The following is a 19,200-nucleotide window of genomic DNA, read 5'->3' on the forward strand; positions in this document are numbered from 1 at the left end:
CTCAACCACTTCCCTGGGCAGCCTGTGCCAATGCTTGACAACCCTCGGCGCATCGATCCAGCCTGTCCAGATCCCTCTCTGTCGAGCCTGTCCACCCTCAAACAGATCAACACTCCCACCCACCGCCTCCGAAGCTGCCCCACAGCCACTTGCGGTTTCCTACCCCGCCAAGGAAAGGCTCACGCTGACTCTGAAAGGCAGCTTATTGCCATGGAAAAAGGCCATTTCCGCCGTGACTCCCCAGCTCGCGGTCCCGCTGCCTTTTGCTCTGGAGGCAGCACATCACCAAAGCCCTAAGGAGTTCAGGGGAAAGATGTTGGGCCACCTGCGACATTTAGGGGCCGTCCTGAGGTCCTGTGCTGTGCCCCGGCCACCCACCGCGTCTGAGCGGGTGGCATGTGTGAGCCCAGGCCAGGCTCAAAGGTCCCTTCTGTCCCCTGTACCGGGGAGCCCAGAACCGGAGGCAGTACTGCAGATGCAGCCTTACCGGTGCGGCGCAGAGGGGAAGGATCACCTTCCCCCACCTGCTGGCAGCGCTCCCCGTGCCGGGGCCAGGAGCAGAGATTTCCCTCGGCCAGGGCTGGAGCCCTGGAGTCGCGCTGCCTGAACAGCGCCTTTCGGCCAACAGTGCCACCCTCGACGGCTGCCCCGGGGGACCTGGCATTTGACTCTGCACTTGCTGCAGGAGCAGCCGCCCCGGTTGCATGGGTGCCGAGGGCTCGGGCCCCCGCCTCGGCACTTCACACCCACCCCTGTGAGGCGGTGGCCGAGGGCGTCCCTGCCCGTATTTGGGGCGCACGCAGGCCAGCGGTGCTGATGTCACAGCGGCCATGGTGACCCGCGGGGCCAAGCCCACAAAAAGGAACGCCGGGCTCAGGCCGTGCGTCAGTGCGACCTGGTGAGGTGAGGAGAGGGCAGGGGAGGGACGGGCCTTGCGCGGGGCTGCCGAGGGAGGAGGGGGGCCCCACACCTCGGGGCTCTGGGCCTGGGCTGCAAGCTCGCCCGCGCCTCGCTTCTCCCTCAGCCGCGTCCTGCTTCTCCCTCAGGGTCAGCAGAGGAGCAGTTGGAGGAGACACCCCGGCGCTGCTGGGACAGGGACTCTCCAAACGCTCACCGTTGACGTGCGCCATGTCCGCCAGGAAGCGGAAGGCCCCCGACTCGATGGAGCAGGGTGAGAGCAAAGTATCCCTCCCGCAGCCTGGCAGAGGGGTTGGCGGGGCGGTCAGCGTGGGGCCGAGAGCGGTGGCAGGGGGAGGCAGGAGCTCCCCAGCCGCCCCCGGGGCAGGGCCGCTCCTTTCCTCAGCGAGCGGGGCCCAGGCTGGGCAGTGGGCACCTGCTGGGACACCCGTGCCCGCAGTGCCCCCTTCCTCTCCAAGGCCTCCAGCCCTGCCCATCAGCCAGCTAGGCAGGGACAGAGCAGGCCCTTGGGGCAATCCCTCAGGGACGCTTCCCCCGGCCCCGCAGAGGTGCTCATTCCCGGTGGCATTTGCTCTCTCCCCTCCAGCATGCCTGCTGTGTCGCCGGGCAGAGGCCGACCCAGATATCTGCGGGCGCAAACTGGAGAAGCAAGGGCTCTGTGCCCATGAGTTTTGCCTGGTGAGTTTCTCCGGGGCTCCCTCCAGCTTTCCGACAGGCTGTCCCTGCCACGCTCTCCTCATGAGCTCCTCGTCTTTTCTCTTCTGCAGTTTTTGGCCAACGAGCTTTTTCAGCAACAGGATGAGGAAGTAGGACTCATGGGATTTCTCCCTGAGGACATTCAACGTACAATCGAGCGGGCAGCGCAGAAGGTGAGGACCTGACAAGAACAGGGAGATTTGTGCCAGGAGAGGTTTGCGGGAGCTTAGCCCAGACCCCGAGAAAGAAATCCCAGCCCTTCCAAGCAGCTCTGGGACAAAAGTCTTGCTCCCATAGCGGCCACATCCTGCGCCCTGCCCGGAGGCGTGGGGCTGGCTGTGGAGGCCCTGAGGCTGCCGCTGATGGGGGCTGCTGTGCTCTTTCCAGCGCTGCTTCGTCTGTGGCGAGAGCGGGGCTGCCATCACCTGCCGGGAGACGGGCTGTGACCGCAGCTTCCATCTCCCCTGTGCCGTGGAGGGTGGATGCACCACCCAGTTCTTTGGGCTCTACAGGTAAGGACAGGCGGCCCTCGTGGGGGAGGCCGATCTGGGGCTCCTTCACACCTCCTCTCCCCTCCTCGCCGCCACCACGGAAGGACCCAGCGCTTCTCACCTCGCCCACCCCTTTCCTCTTCCCCCCAGGTCCTTCTGCTGGGAGCACCGCCCAGAGCAGGCAGTGGAGGCGGCTCCGGAGGAGAACACCACCTGCCTCATCTGCCTGGACCCTGTGGAGGACAGAAAGTCCTACAGCACCATGGTGTGCCCAGCGTGCAAACACGCCTGGTTCCACAGGGGCTGCATCCAGAATCAGGCTATCCACGTTGGCTTCTCCTGCTTCTGCTGCCCGCATTGTCAAAATGAATATCGATTTCTGATGGAAATGCTCACCATGGGGATTCGACTCCCCAGGAGGTTGGTTTTTTCCTTCCCAGCTCACAAGACAGGAGGGTGCAAGCGCTGTGCCGTGCCAGGGCCTGCCCCAGCAGTCCTGGCCCTCCACTGTCCCGTGAGTCTGGGCTTCAGCTTCACGGAGGATTTGGAAACAGGGCCGGGGGGGAAGAGCAGGGACGCCCTGCATCTGCCTTGTGCCGGGGCAGCAGGGGCTCATCAATTTTCCTTTCTCCATCAGACTGCCATCATGGGAGAACAGCCATGCATACGCGGCACTAAGCGAGAGGCACAGCCGCTGCGATGCCAGTGAGTGCCTTTGTCCAGGAGGCAGGGAGCAGGCAGAGGAAGAGGGGTAAGTTGCCAAAGCTGCACCCCGGGGCTCTGCACGGGATCCCTGTCTCGCCAAGGGCTCGAAGCACAAGGACTAAGAACAAGAACTCTGCCGGACAATCCCGTGCTGCGGTCACTTTGTCCTCAGAGCCATGAACCCGTTTGCTTCCCCAGGCCCTGGCACCTGCTCCTGTGCTGCTCCTGCGCTGCCGAGGGCACCCACAGACGCTGCTCCTGCTTGACGAACAGCACGGCCAGCTGGGAGTGCAACAGCTGTGCTGGCCTGGGCACCGGTAAGAGGCAAAGCACCCGGGTGCCCCTGGGCTGGGGCCAGGGGCCAGGCAAGGCCTGCCAGCGGGTGCCCAGGGTGGGCTTGGCAGAGCCCCTCTGCTCCAGGAGGGCTGGGGGCACCGCCCTGGCCTATCCTGCCCCGGGCCTGGGGGGCCGTGCCCTTGACCTTCCTGCTTCCCCTTACAGCCTCCAGTGCCAGCTCGGAGCTCGCCGGCCCCGGTACCACTAGCCAGTCAGGACTGGGGCCTTCCCACGGCTCCCCGGCACCCGACACCAGCAGCCCCAGCACCGCCAGCCAGGTGCCATCGGGGTCCTGCAGCTCCCCAGCACCGGAGACCAGCAGCCCCAGCACCGGTAGCCGTGCGGTATTAGGGCTGTCCCACGGCTCCCAAGTGCTCGAGGGCAGCAGCCGCTCCAGACCCCCTGGGCCTGAACGCACGCGAAGCCGCTCCCGCTGGCTGCGTCGGGCCCAAAAGCCCGACAGCCAGCCCAGAAGATGCCGTGAGAGCAGCCGCGTGCCAGCACCCAGTGCTGAGAGCAGCACCCCGAGCCAGGTGGTGCTGGGGCTGTCCCACGGCTCCCCAGCACCGGAGACCAGCAGCCCCAGCACCAGTAGCCGTGCGGTATTGCAGCCGTCCCACGGCTCCCAGGTGCTCGAGGGCAGCAGCCGCTCCAGACCCCCCGGGCCCGACCGCATGCAAAACCACTCCCGCTGGCTGCGTCGGGCCCAAAAGCCCGACAGCCAGCCCAGAAGACGGCGTGAGAGCAGCCGTGCACCAGCACCAAGTGCTGAGAGCAGCACCCCGAGCCAGGCGGCGCTGGGGCTGTCCCACGGCTCCCCGGCACCCGACACCAGCAGCCCCAGCACTGGCAGACAGGTGTCATCGGGGTCCTCCTGCAGCTCCCCAGCACTGGAGACCAGCAGCCCCAGCACCGGTAGCCGTGCGGTATTAGAGCCGTCCCACGGCTCCCCAGTGCTCGAGGGCAGCAGCCGTTCCAGCGCCCCTGGGCCTGTGCGGACGCGAAACCGCTCCCGGATGAACCGTCGGGCCCAAAATCCCTACAGCCGGCCCAGAAGATGCCGTGAGAGCAGCCACGCGCCAGCACCAAGTGCTGAGAGCAGCACCACGAGCCAGGCGGCGCTGGGGCTGTCCCACGGCTCCCCGGCACCGGAGACCAGCAGCCCCAGCACCGCCAGCCAGCTGCCATCGGGTTCCTCCTGCGGCTCCCCGCCACTTCAGGGCAGCAGCCGTTCCAGCGCCCCTGGGCCTGTGCGGACGCGAGACCGCTCCCGCTTGCAACGTCGGGCCCAAAATCCTTACAGCCGGCCCGGACGCCGCCACGGGACCAGCCGTGCGCCGTCCCCGAGTGCTGGCCCTGAACCCCCTCCACCGGCACAATAAAGTTGGCCGTTAATCTCGGCACTGGGAGGTTCCACGCTGATTTGTTGGCTTCCTCCGTCTCCTCCTCTCCCTTTCTGGAGGGGCAGCGTCAGGGGCTGGGCCCAGAGGGTTGTCTTCTTCCCGGGGCTTGGCAGCACCTTCCCCACACCTCCCTCCTTGCGGGCTGGCCTTGGCCGGCTGCCCAGCGCCATGGCCGTGTGCTTCGGGCCTCGCTGGCCTCCCAGCCTGCTCAGTTTCCCCGGGGCAAGTTCACACCCAGCCCCGGGACCGCGGGTCTCTGCCCCTGCCCCCGCCCCCGGGGAGGGTGGCCCGGCACGGCCCAGTCGGCACCGCCGCCTGTCTCCCGCCAATGTGGGCTGCGCCCACCCACCCGGCATGGCCCTCGCGGCTCGCCCCCCAAAATCACGCGCCCCGGCCCCGGCGACTTTTGACACGCTTCAACTCTGTTTCGTTCTGGACAAGGCTCTAACCAACTTCCTGTCCTCGTTGCCTAGGCTAGTGAGAATTGTGCCAAAGTGGCAAAGCTGCTCTTCTTTAAAAGTTCAGTTCGGTGTCACGTCTGTATTTGTGGCATGAAGATTTCTGTAGATTGTGTTTCTACAGTAGGCAAAGGGCATTCCCCGTTCCCCAGTTCCGGGTCCTGTTCCCCAACGGGATTGCTGCTGTACCAACTGAAGGCTTCCCTCTTGCGGTATAAGCCAAGAAATCCTTTTTAAGAGGGATTGCAAACACCGGGTAAGGAATTTACTCCAGAGAGCTCAGGAGAGTCAGAGCAGTACCTCTTACTGAGGGCTTGAGTCCCGTCAGACGCCCTTTAGAGCAAAAAAATCACATGTGCTCTACGGGAGGGTAACAAGGGGCCTGGGAAATGTCAGCCACCCAAAAGGATTTCCCTCCTGTTGGAGACCAGCAAGTACCTTTCTAGCGCAGGAAGGAGAAAAGATTTGGTTGCAGAGTGACTGCTGAACAGCTCTGTGGAAGTTGGCGGAGAGCTAGACGGCTGGATCAAAGAAGAATGGTGACCAAAGCGCAAAGGGAATCCCGTCGGGTGGCTGTACAGGTCTGAACAGCCCTCTGCTCTTCAGGCAAACCACAGGTGGTCTTACGGTGCGTGCCTGATAATAGGCCTTAATGCAGCATGACAGTCGATCCATTAAAGTAGGGAGCAGCTGTCCTCTCTGAGGAAGGCAGGGGAACCCGGGAGGCCTGATGGGCTTTTCTGCCAACGAAGAGGCAATGAGGAAGGAAAGGAGGTATAGGGGGTCCAAAAGAGAACTTGGGTGGCAGCACTTTGTCCTTCTATTCTTGACTGCTGTGACTGGGAAGACGTGAGGTCTAGACATGGCCAGAAGAGGCAGTGCTCTTCAGGGGGATTGCGATGGGAGCTCCGAGGCACTCCCGAGCAACGGAGCTCCAACGGAGCTGGTCAAAGAGCTGTGGTCGTGCACAGCCTCGCTCTGAACCGAGGTGCTTGTTCCCTGGCACCGTTCACCTCTGTCGGCATCTAGCTAACGGAGCTCTGCAATGCCCTGGCGTCGGAAGGCCGAGCGAAATCTCAGAAAGCCTGGTGAGAAGGAAACCCTGAGCACCAGAGTTTGTCTTGGGAGGTGGCTGGTAGAAGAGGATGGCTGAGGACACGCTAAAAGCAGGAGCTGAAGGAGGCAGCCTGGGAAGCCTCTGGTCACTCTCAGCAGCGTCAGCCAGCGAGTATTGCAGACGGGCTTCTTGGGGTTTCCGGTTTCTGTCTCGGTCCCGAGTTGCATGTCGGACCTGGATGCCTGGATTCTCCGATACTGGATTTCGCATTCCTTTTGTCCTACTCTGGTCGTGCCTGAGACACCGTCTGGGTTTTGTCCTGGTGTCGCAGGTGAATTATTCAGAGAAGTCATCCTTGTGGGGTTAACTAAAAGGGGTTTATTAATGATTAAGCGATGATCAGATGGTAATTAATCGATGGTTGAATGAAAATCAAATGGCAATCAAATGGTGCATAAGCAATAATTGAATCATTTAGGTTGGAAAAGACCCTTAAGATCATCGAGTCCAAGCGTTAACCTGACACTGCCAAGTCCACCACTAAACCATGTCCCTGAGCGCCACGTCTACACGTCTTTTAAATGCCTCCAGGGGTGGTGACTCAACCACTTCCCTGGGCAGCCTGTGCCAATGCTTGACAACCCTCGGCGCATCGATCCAGCCTGTCCAGATCCCTCTCTGTCGAGCCTGTCCACCCTCAAACAGATCAACACTCCCACCCACCGCCTCCGAAGCTGCCCCACAGCCACTTGCGGTTTCCTACCCCGCCAAGGAAAGGCTCACGCTGACTCTGAAAGGCAGCTTATTGCCATGGAAAAAGGCCATTTCCGCCGTGACTCCCCAGCTCGCGGTCCCGCTGCCTTTTGCTCTGGAGGCAGCACATCACCAAAGCCCTAAGGAGTTCAGGGGAAAGATGTTGGGCCACCTGCGACATTTAGGGGCCGTCCTGAGGTCCTGTGCTGTGCCCCGGCCACCCACCGCGTCTGAGCGGGTGGCATGTGTGAGCCCAGGCCAGGCTCAAAGGTCCCTTCTGTCCCCTGTACCGGGGAGCCCAGAACCGGAGGCAGTACTGCAGATGCAGCCTTACCGGTGCGGCGCAGAGGGGAAGGATCACCTTCCCCCACCTGCTGGCAGCGCTCCCCGTGCCGGGGCCAGGAGCAGAGATTTCCCTCGGCCAGGGCTGGAGCCCTGGAGTCGCGCTGCCTGAACAGCGCCTTTCGGCCAACAGTGCCACCCTCGACGGCTGCCCCGGGGGACCTGGCATTTGACTCTGCACTTGCTGCAGGAGCAGCCGCCCCGGTTGCATGGGTGCCGAGGGCTCGGGCCCCCGCCTCGGCACTTCACACCCACCCCTGTGAGGCGGTGGCCGAGGGCGTCCCTGCCCGTATTTGGGGCGCACGCAGGCCAGCGGTGCTGATGTCACAGCGGCCATGGTGACCCGCGGGGCCAAGCCCACAAAAAGGAACGCCGGGCTCAGGCCGTGCGTCAGTGCGACCTGGTGAGGTGAGGAGAGGGCAGGGGAGGGACGGGCCTTGCGCGGGGCTGCCGAGGGAGGAGGGGGGCCCCACACCTCGGGGCTCTGGGCCTGGGCTGCAAGCTCGCCCGCGCCTCGCTTCTCCCTCAGCCGCGTCCTGCTTCTCCCTCAGGGTCAGCAGAGGAGCAGTTGGAGGAGACACCCCGGCGCTGCTGGGACAGGGACTCTCCAAACGCTCACCGTTGACGTGCGCCATGTCCGCCAGGAAGCGGAAGGCCCCCGACTCGATGGAGCAGGGTGAGAGCAAAGTATCCCTCCCGCAGCCTGGCAGAGGGGTTGGCGGGGCGGTCAGCGTGGGGCCGAGAGCGGTGGCAGGGGGAGGCAGGAGCTCCCCAGCCGCCCCGGGGCAGGGCCGCTCCTTTCCTCAGCGAGCGGGGCCCAGGCTGGGCAGTGGGCACCTGCTGGGACACCCGTGCCCGCAGTGCCCCCTTCCTCTCCAAGGCCTCCAGCCCTGCCCATCAGCCAGCTAGGCAGGGACAGAGCAGGCCCTTGGGGCAATCCCTCAGGGACGCTTCCCCCGGCCCCGCAGAGGTGCTCATTCCCGGTGGCATTTGCTCTCTCCCCTCCAGCATGCCTGCTGTGTCGCCGGGCAGAGGCCGACCCAGATATCTGCGGGCGCAAACTGGAGAAGCAAGGGCTCTGTGCCCATGAGTTTTGCCTGGTGAGTTTCTCCGGGGCTCCCTCCAGCTTTCCGACAGGCTGTCCCTGCCACGCTCTCCTCATGAGCTCCTCGTCTTTTCTCTTCTGCAGTTTTTGGCCAACGAGCTTTTTCAGCAACAGGATGAGGAAGTAGGACTCATGGGATTTCTCCCTGAGGACATTCAACGTACAATCGAGCGGGCAGCGCAGAAGGTGAGGACCTGACAAGAACAGGGAGATTTGTGCCAGGAGAGGTTTGCGGGAGCTTAGCCCAGACCCCGAGAAAGAAATCCCAGCCCTTCCAAGCAGCTCTGGGACAAAAGTCTTGCTCCCATAGCGGCCACATCCTGCGCCCTGCCCGGAGGCGTGGGGCTGGCTGTGGAGGCCCTGAGGCTGCCGCTGATGGGGGCTGCTGTGCTCTTTCCAGCGCTGCTTCGTCTGTGGCGAGAGCGGGGCTGCCATCACCTGCCGGGAGATGGGCTGTGACCGCAGCTTCCATCTCCCCTGTGCCGTGGAGGGTGGATGCACCACCCAGTTCTTTGGGCTCTACAGGTAAGGACAGGCGGCCCTCGTGGGGGAGGCCGATCTGGGGCTCCTTCACACCTCCTCTCCCCTCCTCGCCGCCACCACGGAAGGACCCAGCGCTTCTCACCTCGCCCACCCCTTTCCTCTTCCCCCCAGGTCCTTCTGCTGGGAGCACCGCCCAGAGCAGGCAGTGGAGGCGGCTCCGGAGGAGAACACCACCTGCCTCATCTGCCTGGACCCTGTGGAGGACAGAAAGTCCTACAGCACCATGGTGTGCCCAGCGTGCAAACACGCCTGGTTCCACAGGGGCTGCATCCAGAATCAGGCTATCCACGTTGGCTTCTCCTGCTTCTGCTGCCCGCATTGTCAAAATGAATATCGATTTCTGATGGAAATGCTCACCATGGGGATTCGACTCCCCAGGAGGTTGGTTTTTTCCTTCCCAGCTCACAAGACAGGAGGGTGCAAGCGCTGTGCCGTGCCAGGGCCTGCCCCAGCAGTCCTGGCCCTCCACTGTCCCGTGAGTCTGGGCTTCAGCTTCACGGAGGATTTGGAAACAGGGCCGGGGGGGAAGAGCAGGGACGCCCTGCATCTGCCTTGTGCCGGGGCAGCAGGGGCTCATCAATTTTCCTTTCTCCATCAGACTGCCATCATGGGAGAACAGCCATGCATACGCGGCACTAAGCGAGAGGCACAGCCGCTGCGATGCCAGTGAGTGCCTTTGTCCAGGAGGCAGGGAGCAGGCAGAGGAAGAGGGGTAAGTTGCCAAAGCTGCACCCCGGGGCTCTGCACGGGATCCCTGTCTCGCCAAGGGCTCGAAGCGCAAGGACTAAGAACAAGAACTCTGCCGGACAATCCCGTGCTGCGGTCACTTTGTCCTCAGAGCCATGAACCCGTTTGCTTCCCCAGGCCCTGGCACCTGCTCCTGTGCTGCTCCTGCGCTGCCGAGGGCACCCACAGACGCTGCTCCTGCTTGACGAACAGCACGGCCAGCTGGGAGTGCAACAGCTGTGCTGGCCTGGGCACCGGTAAGAGGCAAAGCACCCGGGTGCCCCTGGGCTGGGGCCAGGGGCCAGGCAAGGCCTGCCAGCGGGTGCCCAGGGTGGGCTTGGCAGAGCCCCTCTGCTCCAGGAGGGCTGGGGGCACCGCCCTGGCCTATCCTGCCCCGGGCCTGGGGGGCCGTGCCCTTGACCTTCCTGCTTCCCCTTACAGCCTCCAGTGCCAGCTTGGAGCTCGCCGGCCCCGGTACCACTAGCCAGTCAGGACTGGGGCCTTCCCACGGCTCCCCGGCACCCGACACCAGCAGCCCCAGCACCGCCAGCCAGGTGCCATCGGGGTCCTGCAGCTCCCCAGCACCGGAGACCAGCAGCCCCAGCACCGGTAGCCGTGCGGTATTAGGGCTGTCCCACGGCTCCCAAGTGCTCGAGGGCAGCAGCCGCTCCAGACCCCCTGGGCCTGAACGCACGCGAAGCCGCTCCCGCTGGCTGCGTCGGGCCCAAAAGCCCGACAGCCAGCCCAGAAGATGCCGTGAGAGCAGCCGCGTGCCAGCACCCAGTGCTGAGAGCAGCACCCCGAGCCAGGTGGTGCTGGGGCTGTCCCACGGCTCCCCAGCACCGGAGACCAGCAGCCCCAGCACCAGTAGCCGTGCGGTATTGCAGCCGTCCCACGGCTCCCAGGTGCTCGAGGGCAGCAGCCGCTCCAGACCCCCCGGGCCCGACCGCATGCAAAACCACTCCCGCTGGCTGCGTCGGGCCCAAAAGCCCGACAGCCAGCCCAGAAGACGGCGTGAGAGCAGCCGTGCACCAGCACCAAGTGCTGAGAGCAGCACCCCGAGCCAGGCGGCGCTGGGGCTGTCCCACGGCTCCCCGGCACCCGACACCAGCAGCCCCAGCACTGGCAGACAGGTGTCATCGGGGTCCTCCTGCAGCTCCCCAGCACTGGAGACCAGCAGCCCCAGCACCGGTAGCCGTGCGGTATTAGAGCCGTCCCACGGCTCCCCAGTGCTCGAGGGCAGCAGCCGTTCCAGCGCCCCTGGGCCTGTGCGGACGCGAAACCGCTCCCGGATGAACCGTCGGGCCCAAAATCCCTACAGCCGGCCCAGAAGATGCCGTGAGAGCAGCCACGCGCCAGCACCAAGTGCTGAGAGCAGCACCACGAGCCAGGCGGCGCTGGGGCTGTCCCACGGCTCCCCGGCACCGGAGACCAGCAGCCCCAGCACCGCCAGCCAGCTGCCATCGGGTTCCTCCTGCAGCTCCCCGCCACTTCAGGGCAGCAGCCGTTCCAGCGCCCCTGGGCCTGTGCGGACGCGAGACCGCTCCCGCTTGCAACGTCGGGCCCAAAATCCTTACAGCCGGCCCGGACGCCGCCACGGGACCAGCCGTGCGCCGTCCCCGAGTGCTGGCCCTGAACCCCCTCCACCGGCACAATAAAGTTGGCCGTTAATCTCGGCACTGGGAGGTTCCACGCTGATTTGTTGGCTTCCTCCGTCTCCTCCTCTCCCTTTCTGGAGGGGCAGCGTCAGGGGCTGGGCCCAGAGGGTTGTCTTCTTCCCGGGGCTTGGCAGCACCTTCCCCACACCTCCCTCCTTGCGGGCTGGCCTTGGCCGGCTGCCCAGCGCCATGGCCGTGTGCTTCGGGCCTCGCTGGCCTCCCAGCCTGCTCAGTTTCCCCGGGGCAAGTTCACACCCAGCCCCGGGACCGCGGGTCTCTGCCCCTGCCCCCGCCCCCGGGGAGGGTGGCCCGGCACGGCCCAGTCGGCACCGCCGCCTGTCTCCCGCCAATGTGGGCTGCGCCCACCCACCCGGCATGGCCCTCGCGGCTCGCCCCCCAAAATCACGCGCCCCGGCCCCGGCGACTTTTGACACGCTTCAACTCTGTTTCGTTCTGGACAAGGCTCTAACCAACTTCCTGTCCTCGTTGCCTAGGCTAGTGAGAATTGTGCCAAAGTGGCAAAGCTGCTCTTCTTTAAAAGTTCAGTTCGGTGTCACGTCTGTATTTGTGGCATGAAGATTTCTGTAGATTGTGTTTCTACAGTAGGCAAAGGGCATTCCCCGTTCCCCAGTTCCGGGTCCTGTTCCCCAACGGGATTGCTGCTGTACCAACTGAAGGCTTCCCTCTTGCGGTATAAGCCAAGAAATCCTTTTTAAGAGGGATTGCAAACACCGGGTAAGGCATTTACTCCAGAGAGCTCAGGAGAGTCAGAGCAGTACCTCTTACTGAGGGCTTGAGTCCCGTCAGACGCCCTTTAGAGCAAAAAAATCACATGTGCTCTACGGGAGGGTAACAAGGGGCCTGGGAAATGTCAGCCACCCAAAAGGATTTCCCTCCTGTTGGAGACCAGCAAGTACCTTTCTAGCGCAGGAAGGAGAAAAGATTTGGTTGCAGAGTGACTGCTGAACAGCTCTGTGGAAGTTGGCGGAGAGCTAGAAGGCTGGATCAAAGAAGAATGGTGACCAAAGCGCAAAGGGAATCCCGTCGGGTGGCTGTACAGGTCTGAACAGCCCTCTGCTCTTCAGGCAAACCACAGGTGGTCTTACGGTGCGTGCCTGATAATAGGCCTTAATGCAGCATGACAGTCGATCCATTAAAGTAGGGAGCAGCTGTCCTCTCTGAGGAAGGCAGGGGAACCCGGGAGGCCTGATGGGCTTTTCTGCCAACGAAGAGGCAATGAGGAAGGAAAGGAGGTATAGGGGGTCCAAAAGAGAACTTGGGTGGCAGCACTTTGTCCTTCTATTCTTGACTGCTGTGACTGGGAAGACGTGAGGTCTAGACATGGCCAGAAGAGGCAGTGCTCTTCAGGGGGATTGCGATGGGAGCTCCGAGGCACTCCCGAGCAACGGAGCTCCAACGGAGCTGGTCAAAGAGCTGTGGTCGTGCACAGCCTCGCTCTGAACCGAGGTGCTTGTTCCCTGGCACCGTTCACCTCTGTCGGCATCTAGCTAACGGAGCTCTGCAATGCCCTGGCGTCGGAAGGCCGAGCGAAATCTCAGAAAGCCTGGTGAGAAGGAAACCCTGAGCACCAGAGTTTGTCTTGGGAGGTGGCTGGTAGAAGAGGATGGCTGAGGACACGCTAAAAGCAGGAGCTGAAGGAGGCAGCCTGGGAAGCCTCTGGTCACTCTCAGCAGCGTCAGCCAGCGAGTATTGCAGACGGGCTTCTTGGGGTTTCCGGTTTCTGTCTCGGTCCCGAGTTGCATGTCGGACCTGGATGCCTGGATTCTCCGATACTGGATTTCGCATTCCTTTTGTCCTACTCTGGTCGTGCCTGAGACACCGTCTGGGTTTTGTCCTGGTGTCGCAGGTGAATTATTCAGAGAAGTCATCCTTGTGGGGTTAACTAAAAGGGGTTTATTAATGATTAAGCGATGATCAGATGGTAATTAATCGATGGTTGAATGAAAATCAAATGGCAATCAAATGGTGCATAAGCAATAATTGAATCATTTAGGTTGGAAAAGACCCTTAAGATCATCGAGTCCAAGCGTTAACCTGACACTGCCAAGTCCACCACTAAACCATGTCCCTGAGCGCCACGTCTACACGTCTTTTAAATGCCTCCAGGGGTGGTGACTCAACCACTTCCCTGGGCAGCCTGTGCCAATGCTTGACAACCCTCGGCGCATCGATCCAGCCTGTCCAGATCCCTCTCTGTCGAGCCTGTCCACCCTCAAACAGATCAACACTCCCACCCACCGCCTCCGAAGCTGCCCCACAGCCACTTGCGGTTTCCTACCCCGCCAAGGAAAGGCTCACGCTGACTCTGAAAGGCAGCTTATTGCCATGGAAAAAGGCCATTTCCGCCGTGACTCCCCAGCTCGCGGTCCCGCTGCCTTTTGCTCTGGAGGCAGCACATCACCAAAGCCCTAAGGAGTTCAGGGGAAAGATGTTGGGCCACCTGCGACATTTAGGGGCCGTCCTGAGGTCCTGTGCTGTGCCCCGGCCACCCACCGCGTCTGAGCGGGTGGCATGTGTGAGCCCAGGCCAGGCTCAAAGGTCCCTTCTGTCCCCTGTACCGGGGAGCCCAGAACCGGAGGCAGTACTGCAGATGCAGCCTTACCGGTGCGGCGCAGAGGGGAAGGATCACCTTCCCCCACCTGCTGGCAGCGCTCCCCGTGCCGGGGCCAGGAGCAGAGATTTCCCTCGGCCAGGGCTGGAGCCCTGGAGTCGCGCTGCCTGAACAGCGCCTTTCGGCCAACAGTGCCACCCTCGACGGCTGCCCCGGGGGACCTGGCATTTGACTCTGCACTTGCTGCAGGAGCAGCCGCCCCGGTTGCATGGGCGCCGAGGGCTCGGGCCCCCGCCTCGGCACTTCACACCCACCCCTGTGAGGCGGTGGCCGAGGGCGTCCCTGCCCGTATTTGGGGCGCACGCAGGCCAGCGGTGCTGATGTCACAGCGGCCATGGTGACCCGCGGGGCCAAGCCCACAAAAAGGAACGCCGGGCTCAGGCCGTGCGTCAGTGCGACCTGGTGAGGTGAGGAGAGGGCAGGGGAGGGACGGGCCTTGCGCGGGGCTGCCGAGGGAGGAGGGGGGCCCCACACCTCGGGGCTCTGGGCCTGGGCTGCAAGCTCGCCCGCGCCTCGCTTCTCCCTCAGCCGCGTCCTGCTTCTCCCTCAGGGTCAGCAGAGGAGCAGTTGGAGGAGACACCCCGGCGCTGCTGGGACAGGGACTCTCCAAACGCTCACCGTTGACGTGCGCCATGTCCGCCAGGAAGCGGAAGGCCCCCGACTCGATGGAGCAGGGTGAGAGCAAAGTATCCCTCCCGCAGCCTGGCAGAGGGGTTGGCGGGGCGGTCAGCGTGGGGCCGAGAGCGGTGGCAGGGGGAGGCAGGAGCTCCCCAGCCGCCCCGGGGCAGGGCCGCTCCTTTCCTCAGCGAGCGGGGCCCAGGCTGGGCAGTGGGCACCTGCTGGGACACCCGTGCCCGCAGTGCCCCCTTCCTCTCCAAGGCCTCCAGCCCTGCCCATCAGCCAGCTAGGCAGGGACAGAGCAGGCCCTTGGGGCAATCCCTCAGGGACGCTTCCCCCGGCCCCGCAGAGGTGCTCATTCCCGGTGGCATTTGCTCTCTCCCCTCCAGCATGCCTGCTGTGTCGCCGGGCAGAGGCCGACCCAGATATCTGCGGGCGCAAACTGGAGAAGCAAGGGCTCTGTGCCCATGAGTTTTGCCTGGTGAGTTTCTCCGGGGCTCCCTCCAGCTTTCCGACAGGCTGTCCCTGCCACGCTCTCCTCATGAGCTCCTCGTCTTTTCTCTTCTGCAGTTTTTGGCCAACGAGCTTTTTCAGCAACAGGATGAGGAAGTAGGACTCATGGGATTTCTCCCTGAGGACATTCAACGTACAATCGAGCGGGCAGCGCAGAAGGTGAGGACCTGACAAGAACAGGGAGATTTGTGCCAGGAGAGGTTTGCGGGAGCTTAGCCCAGACCCCGAGAAAGAAATCCCAGCCCTTCCAAGCAGCTCTGGGACAAAAGTCTTGCTCCCATAGCGGCCACATCCTGCGCCCTGCCCGGAGGCGTGGGGCTGGCTGTGGAGGCCCTGAGGCTGCCGCTGATGGGGGCTGCTGTGCTCTTTCCAGCGCTGCTTCGTCTGTGGCGAGAGCGGGGCTGCCATCACCTGCCGGGAGACGGGCTGTGACCGCAGCTTCCATCTCCCCTGTGCCGTGGAGGGTGGATGCACCACCCAGTTCTTTGGGCTCTACAGGTAAGGACAGGCGGCCCTCGTGGGGGAGGCCGATCTGGGGCTCCTTCACACCTCCTCTCCCCTCCTCGCCGCCACCACGGAAGGACCCAGCGCTTCTCACCTCGCCCACCCCTTTCCTCTTCCCCCCAGGTCCTTCTGCTGGGAGCACCGCCCAGAGCAGGCAGTGGAGGCGGCTCCGGAGGAGAACACCACCTGCCTCATCTGCCTGGACCCTGTGGAGGACAGAAAGTCCTACAGCACCATGGTGTGCCCAGCGTGCAAACACGCCTGGTTCCACAGGGGCTGCATCCAGAATCAGGCTATCCACGTTGGCTTCTCCTGCTTCTGCTGCCCGCATTGTCAAAATGAATATCGATTTCTGATGGAAATGCTCACCATGGGGATTCGACTCCCCAGGAGGTTGGTTTTTTCCTTCCCAGCTCACAAGACAGGAGGGTGCAAGCGCTGTGCCGTGCCAGGGCCTGCCCCAGCAGTCCTGGCCCTCCACTGTCCCGTGAGTCTGGGCTTCAGCTTCACGGAGGATTTGGAAACAGGGCTGGGGGGGAAGAGCAGGGACGCCCTGCATCTGCCTTGTGCCGGGGCAGCCGGGGCTCATCAATTTTCCTTTCTCCATCAGACTGCCATCATGGGAGAACAGCCATGCATACGCGGCACTAAGCGAGAGGCACAGCCGCTGCGATGCCAGTGAGTGCCTTTGTCCAGGAGGCAGGGAGCAGGCAGAGGAAGAGGGGTAAGTTGCCAAAGCTGCACCCCGGGGCTCTGCACGGGATCCCTGTCTCGCCAAGGGCTCGAAGCGCAAGGACTAAGAACAAGAACTCTGCCGGACAATCCCGTGCTGCGGTCACTTTGTCCTCAGAGCCATGAACCCGTTTGCTTCCCCAGGCCCTGGCACCTGCTCCTGTGCTGCTCCTGCGCTGCCGAGGGCACCCACAGACGCTGCTCCTGCTTGACGAACAGCACGGCCAGCTGGGAGTGCAACAGCTGTGCTGGCCTGGGCACCGGTAAGAGGCAAAGCACCCGGGTGCCCCTGGGCTGGGGCCAGGGGCCAGGCAAGGCCTGCCAGCGGGTGCCCAGGGTGGGCTTGGCAGAGCCCCTCTGCTCCAGGAGGGCTGGGGGCACCGCCCTGGCCTATCCTGCCCCGGGCCTGGGGGGCCGTGCCCTTGACCTTCCTGCTTCCCCTTACAGCCTCCAGTGCCAGCTCGGAGCTCGCCGGCCCCGGTACCACTAGCCAGTCAGGACTGGGGCCTTCCCACGGCTCCCCGGCACCCGACACCAGCAGCCCCAGCACCGCCAGCCAGGTGCCATCGGGGTCCTGCAGCTCCCCAGCACCGGAGACCAGCAGCCCCAGCACCGGTAGCCGTGCGGTATTAGGGCTGTCCCACGGCTCCCAAGTGCTCGAGGGCAGCAGCCGCTCCAGACCCCCTGGGCCTGAACGCACGCGAAGCCGCTCCCGCTGGCTGCGTCGGGCCCAAAAGCCCGACAGCCAGCCCAGAAGATGCCGTGAGAGCAGCCGTGTGCCAGCACCCAGTGCTGAGAGCAGCACCCCGAGCCAGGTGGTGCTGGGGCTGTCCCACGGCTCCCCAGCACCGGAGACCAGCAGCCCCAGCACCAGTAGCCGTGCGGTATTGCAGCCGTCCCACGGCTCCCAGGTGCTCGAGGGCAGCAGCCGCTCCAGACCCCCCGGGCCCGACCGCATGCAAAACCACTCCCGCTGGCTGCGTCGGGCCCAAAAGCCCGACAGCCAGCCCAGAAGACGGCGTGAGAGCAGCCGTGCACCAGCACCAAGTGCTGAGAGCAGCACCCCGAGCCAGGCGGCGCTGGGGCTGTCCCACGGCTCCCCGGCACCCGACACCAGCAGCCCCAGCACTGGCAGACAGGTGTCATCGGGGTCCTCCTGCAGCTCCCCAGCACTGGAGACCAGCAGCCCCAGCACCGGTAGCCGTGCGGTATTAGAGCCGTCCCACGGCTCCCCAGTGCTCGAGGGCAGCAGCCGTTCCAGCGCCCCTGGGCCTGTGCGGACGCGAAACCGCTCCCGGATGAACCGTCGGGCCCAAAATCCCTACAGCCGGCCCAGAAGATGCCGTGAGAGCAGCCACGCGCCAGCACCAAGTGCTGAGAGCAGCACCACGAGCCAGGCGGCGCTGGGGCTGTCCCACGGCTCCCCGGCACCGGAGACCAGCAGCCCCAGCACTGCCAGCCAGCTGCCATCGGGGTCCTCCTGCGGCTCCCCGGCACCGGAGACCAGCAGCCCCAGCACCGCCAGCCAGCTGCCATCGGGGTCCTCCTGCAGCTCCCCGGCACCGGAGACCAGCAGCCCCAGCACCGCCAGCCAGCTGCCATCGGGTTCCTCCTGCGGCTCCCCGCCACTTCAGGGCAGCAGCCGTTCCAGCGCCCCTGGGCCTGTGCGGACGCGAGACCGCTCCCGCTTGCAACGGCGGGCCCAAAATCCTTACAGCCGGCCCGGACGCCGCCACGGGACCAGCCGTGCGCCGTCCCCGAGTGCTGGCCCTGAACCCCCTCCACCGGCACAATAAAGTTGGCCGTTAATCTCGGCACTGGGAGGTTCCACGCTGATTTGTTGGCTTCCTCCGTCTCCTCCTCTCCCTTTCTGGAGGGGCAGCGTCAGGGGCTGGGCCCAGAGGGTTGTCTTCTTCCCGGGGCTTGGCAGCACCTTCCCCACACCTCCCTCCTTGCGGGCTGGCCTTGGCCGGCTGCCCAGCGCCATGGCCGTGTGCTTCGGGCCTCGCTGGCCTCCCAGCCTGCTCAGTTTCCCCGGGGCAAGTTCACACCCAGCCCCGGGACCGCGGGTCTCTGCCCCTGCCCCCGCCCCCGGGGAGGGTGGCCCGGCACGGCCCAGTCGGCACCGCCGCCTGTCTCCCGCCAATGTGGGCTGCGCCCACCCACCCGGCATGGCCCTCGCGGCTCGCCCCCCAAAATCACGCGCCCCGGCCCCGGCGACTTTTGACACGCTTCAACTCTGTTTCGTTCTGGACAAGGCTCTAACCAACTTCCTGTCCTCGTTGCCTAGGCTAGTGAGAATTGTGCCAAAGTGGCAAAGCTGCTCTTCTTTAAAAGTTCAGTTCGGTGTCACGTCTGTATTTGTGGCATGAAGATTTCTGTAGATTGTGTTTCTACAGTAGGCAAAGGGCGTTCCCCGTTCCCCAGTTCCGGGTCCTGTTCCCCAACGGGATTGCTGCTGTACCAACTGAAGGCTTCCCTCTTGCGGTATAAGCCAAGAAATCCTTTTTAAGAGGGATTGCAAACACCGGGTAAGGAATTTACTCCAGAGAGCTCAGGAGAGTCAGAGCAGTACCTCTTACTGAGGGCTTGAGTCCCGTCAGACGCCCTTTAGAGCAAAAAAATCACATGTGCTCTACGGGAGGGTAACAAGGGGCCTGGGAAATGTCAGCCACCCAAAAGGATTTCCCTCCTGTTGGAGACCAGCAAGTACCTTTCTAGCGCAGGAAGGAGAAAAGATTTGGTTGCAGAGTGACTGCTGAACAGCTCTGTGGAAGTTGGCGGAGAGCTAGAAGGCTGGATCAAAGAAGAATGGTGACCAAAGCGCAAAGGGAATCCCGTCGGGTGGCTGTACAGGTCTGAACAGCCCTCTGCTCTTCAGGCAAACCACAGGTGGTCTTACGGTGCGTGCCTGATAATAGGCCTTAATGCAGCATGACAGTCGATCCATTAAAGTAGGGAGCAGCTGTCCTCTCTGAGGAAGGCAGGGGAACCCGGGAGGCCTGATGGG

The 19,200-nt window shown here is 63.6% G+C and overlaps 3 protein-coding genes across 3 annotated transcripts; all 3 read left to right on the top strand.

Annotated features, from left to right (window-relative positions):
* The first annotated feature begins 1,128 nt into the window (after positions 1-1,128).
* On the top strand, positions 1,129-4,506 carry LOC143164317 (E3 ubiquitin-protein ligase PHF7-like). Its single transcript, XM_076346783.1, has 9 exons — positions 1,129-1,171; positions 1,505-1,596; positions 1,686-1,787; positions 2,002-2,126; positions 2,256-2,525; positions 2,743-2,856; positions 3,009-3,127; positions 3,312-3,626; positions 4,367-4,506. Exons 1-9 carry the CDS (start codon positions 1,129-1,131, stop codon positions 4,504-4,506), a joined length of 1,320 nt encoding a protein of 439 aa, XP_076202898.1.
* Positions 4,507-7,792: 3,286 nt separating this feature from the next.
* On the top strand, positions 7,793-11,169 carry LOC143164318 (E3 ubiquitin-protein ligase PHF7-like). The gene is made up of 9 exons (XM_076346784.1): positions 7,793-7,835; positions 8,168-8,259; positions 8,349-8,450; positions 8,665-8,789; positions 8,919-9,188; positions 9,406-9,519; positions 9,672-9,790; positions 9,975-10,289; positions 11,030-11,169. The coding sequence occupies exons 1-9, from the start codon at positions 7,793-7,795 to the stop codon at positions 11,167-11,169; spliced, it is 1,320 nt and encodes a 439-aa protein (XP_076202899.1).
* Positions 11,170-14,488: 3,319 nt separating this feature from the next.
* LOC143164319 (E3 ubiquitin-protein ligase PHF7-like) lies at positions 14,489-17,999 on the top strand. The gene is made up of 9 exons (XM_076346785.1): positions 14,489-14,498; positions 14,831-14,922; positions 15,012-15,113; positions 15,328-15,452; positions 15,582-15,851; positions 16,069-16,182; positions 16,335-16,453; positions 16,638-16,952; positions 17,908-17,999. The coding sequence occupies exons 1-9, from the start codon at positions 14,489-14,491 to the stop codon at positions 17,997-17,999; spliced, it is 1,239 nt and encodes a 412-aa protein (XP_076202900.1).
* The last annotated feature ends 1,201 nt before the right edge of the window (positions 18,000-19,200 follow it).

The sequence above is a fragment of the Aptenodytes patagonicus genome, chromosome 8, assembly GCF_965638725.1.
Source record: "Aptenodytes patagonicus chromosome 8, bAptPat1.pri.cur, whole genome shotgun sequence".
Lineage (NCBI taxonomy): Eukaryota > Metazoa > Chordata > Aves > Sphenisciformes > Spheniscidae > Aptenodytes > Aptenodytes patagonicus.

Excerpts from the sequence above, each read along its gene's own strand:
- LOC143164317 (XM_076346783.1), top strand. The coding sequence starts at position 1,129 with ATGTCCGCCAGGAAGCGGAAGGCCCCCGACTCGATGGAGCAGG. Across the intron at positions 1,597-1,685 it reads GTGCCCATGAGTTTTGCCTG|TTTTTGGCCAACGAGCTTTT; the intron begins GTGAGTTTCTCC and ends TCTCTTCTGCAG. Across the intron at positions 3,128-3,311 it reads CTGTGCTGGCCTGGGCACCG|CCTCCAGTGCCAGCTCGGAG; the intron begins GTAAGAGGCAAA and ends TTCCCCTTACAG.
- LOC143164318 (XM_076346784.1), top strand. The coding sequence starts at position 7,793 with ATGTCCGCCAGGAAGCGGAAGGCCCCCGACTCGATGGAGCAGG. Across the intron at positions 8,260-8,348 it reads GTGCCCATGAGTTTTGCCTG|TTTTTGGCCAACGAGCTTTT; the intron begins GTGAGTTTCTCC and ends TCTCTTCTGCAG. Across the intron at positions 8,790-8,918 it reads CAGTTCTTTGGGCTCTACAG|GTCCTTCTGCTGGGAGCACC; the intron begins GTAAGGACAGGC and ends TCTTCCCCCCAG.
- LOC143164319 (XM_076346785.1), top strand. Across the intron at positions 14,923-15,011 it reads GTGCCCATGAGTTTTGCCTG|TTTTTGGCCAACGAGCTTTT; the intron begins GTGAGTTTCTCC and ends TCTCTTCTGCAG. Across the intron at positions 15,114-15,327 it reads TCGAGCGGGCAGCGCAGAAG|CGCTGCTTCGTCTGTGGCGA; the intron begins GTGAGGACCTGA and ends TGCTCTTTCCAG.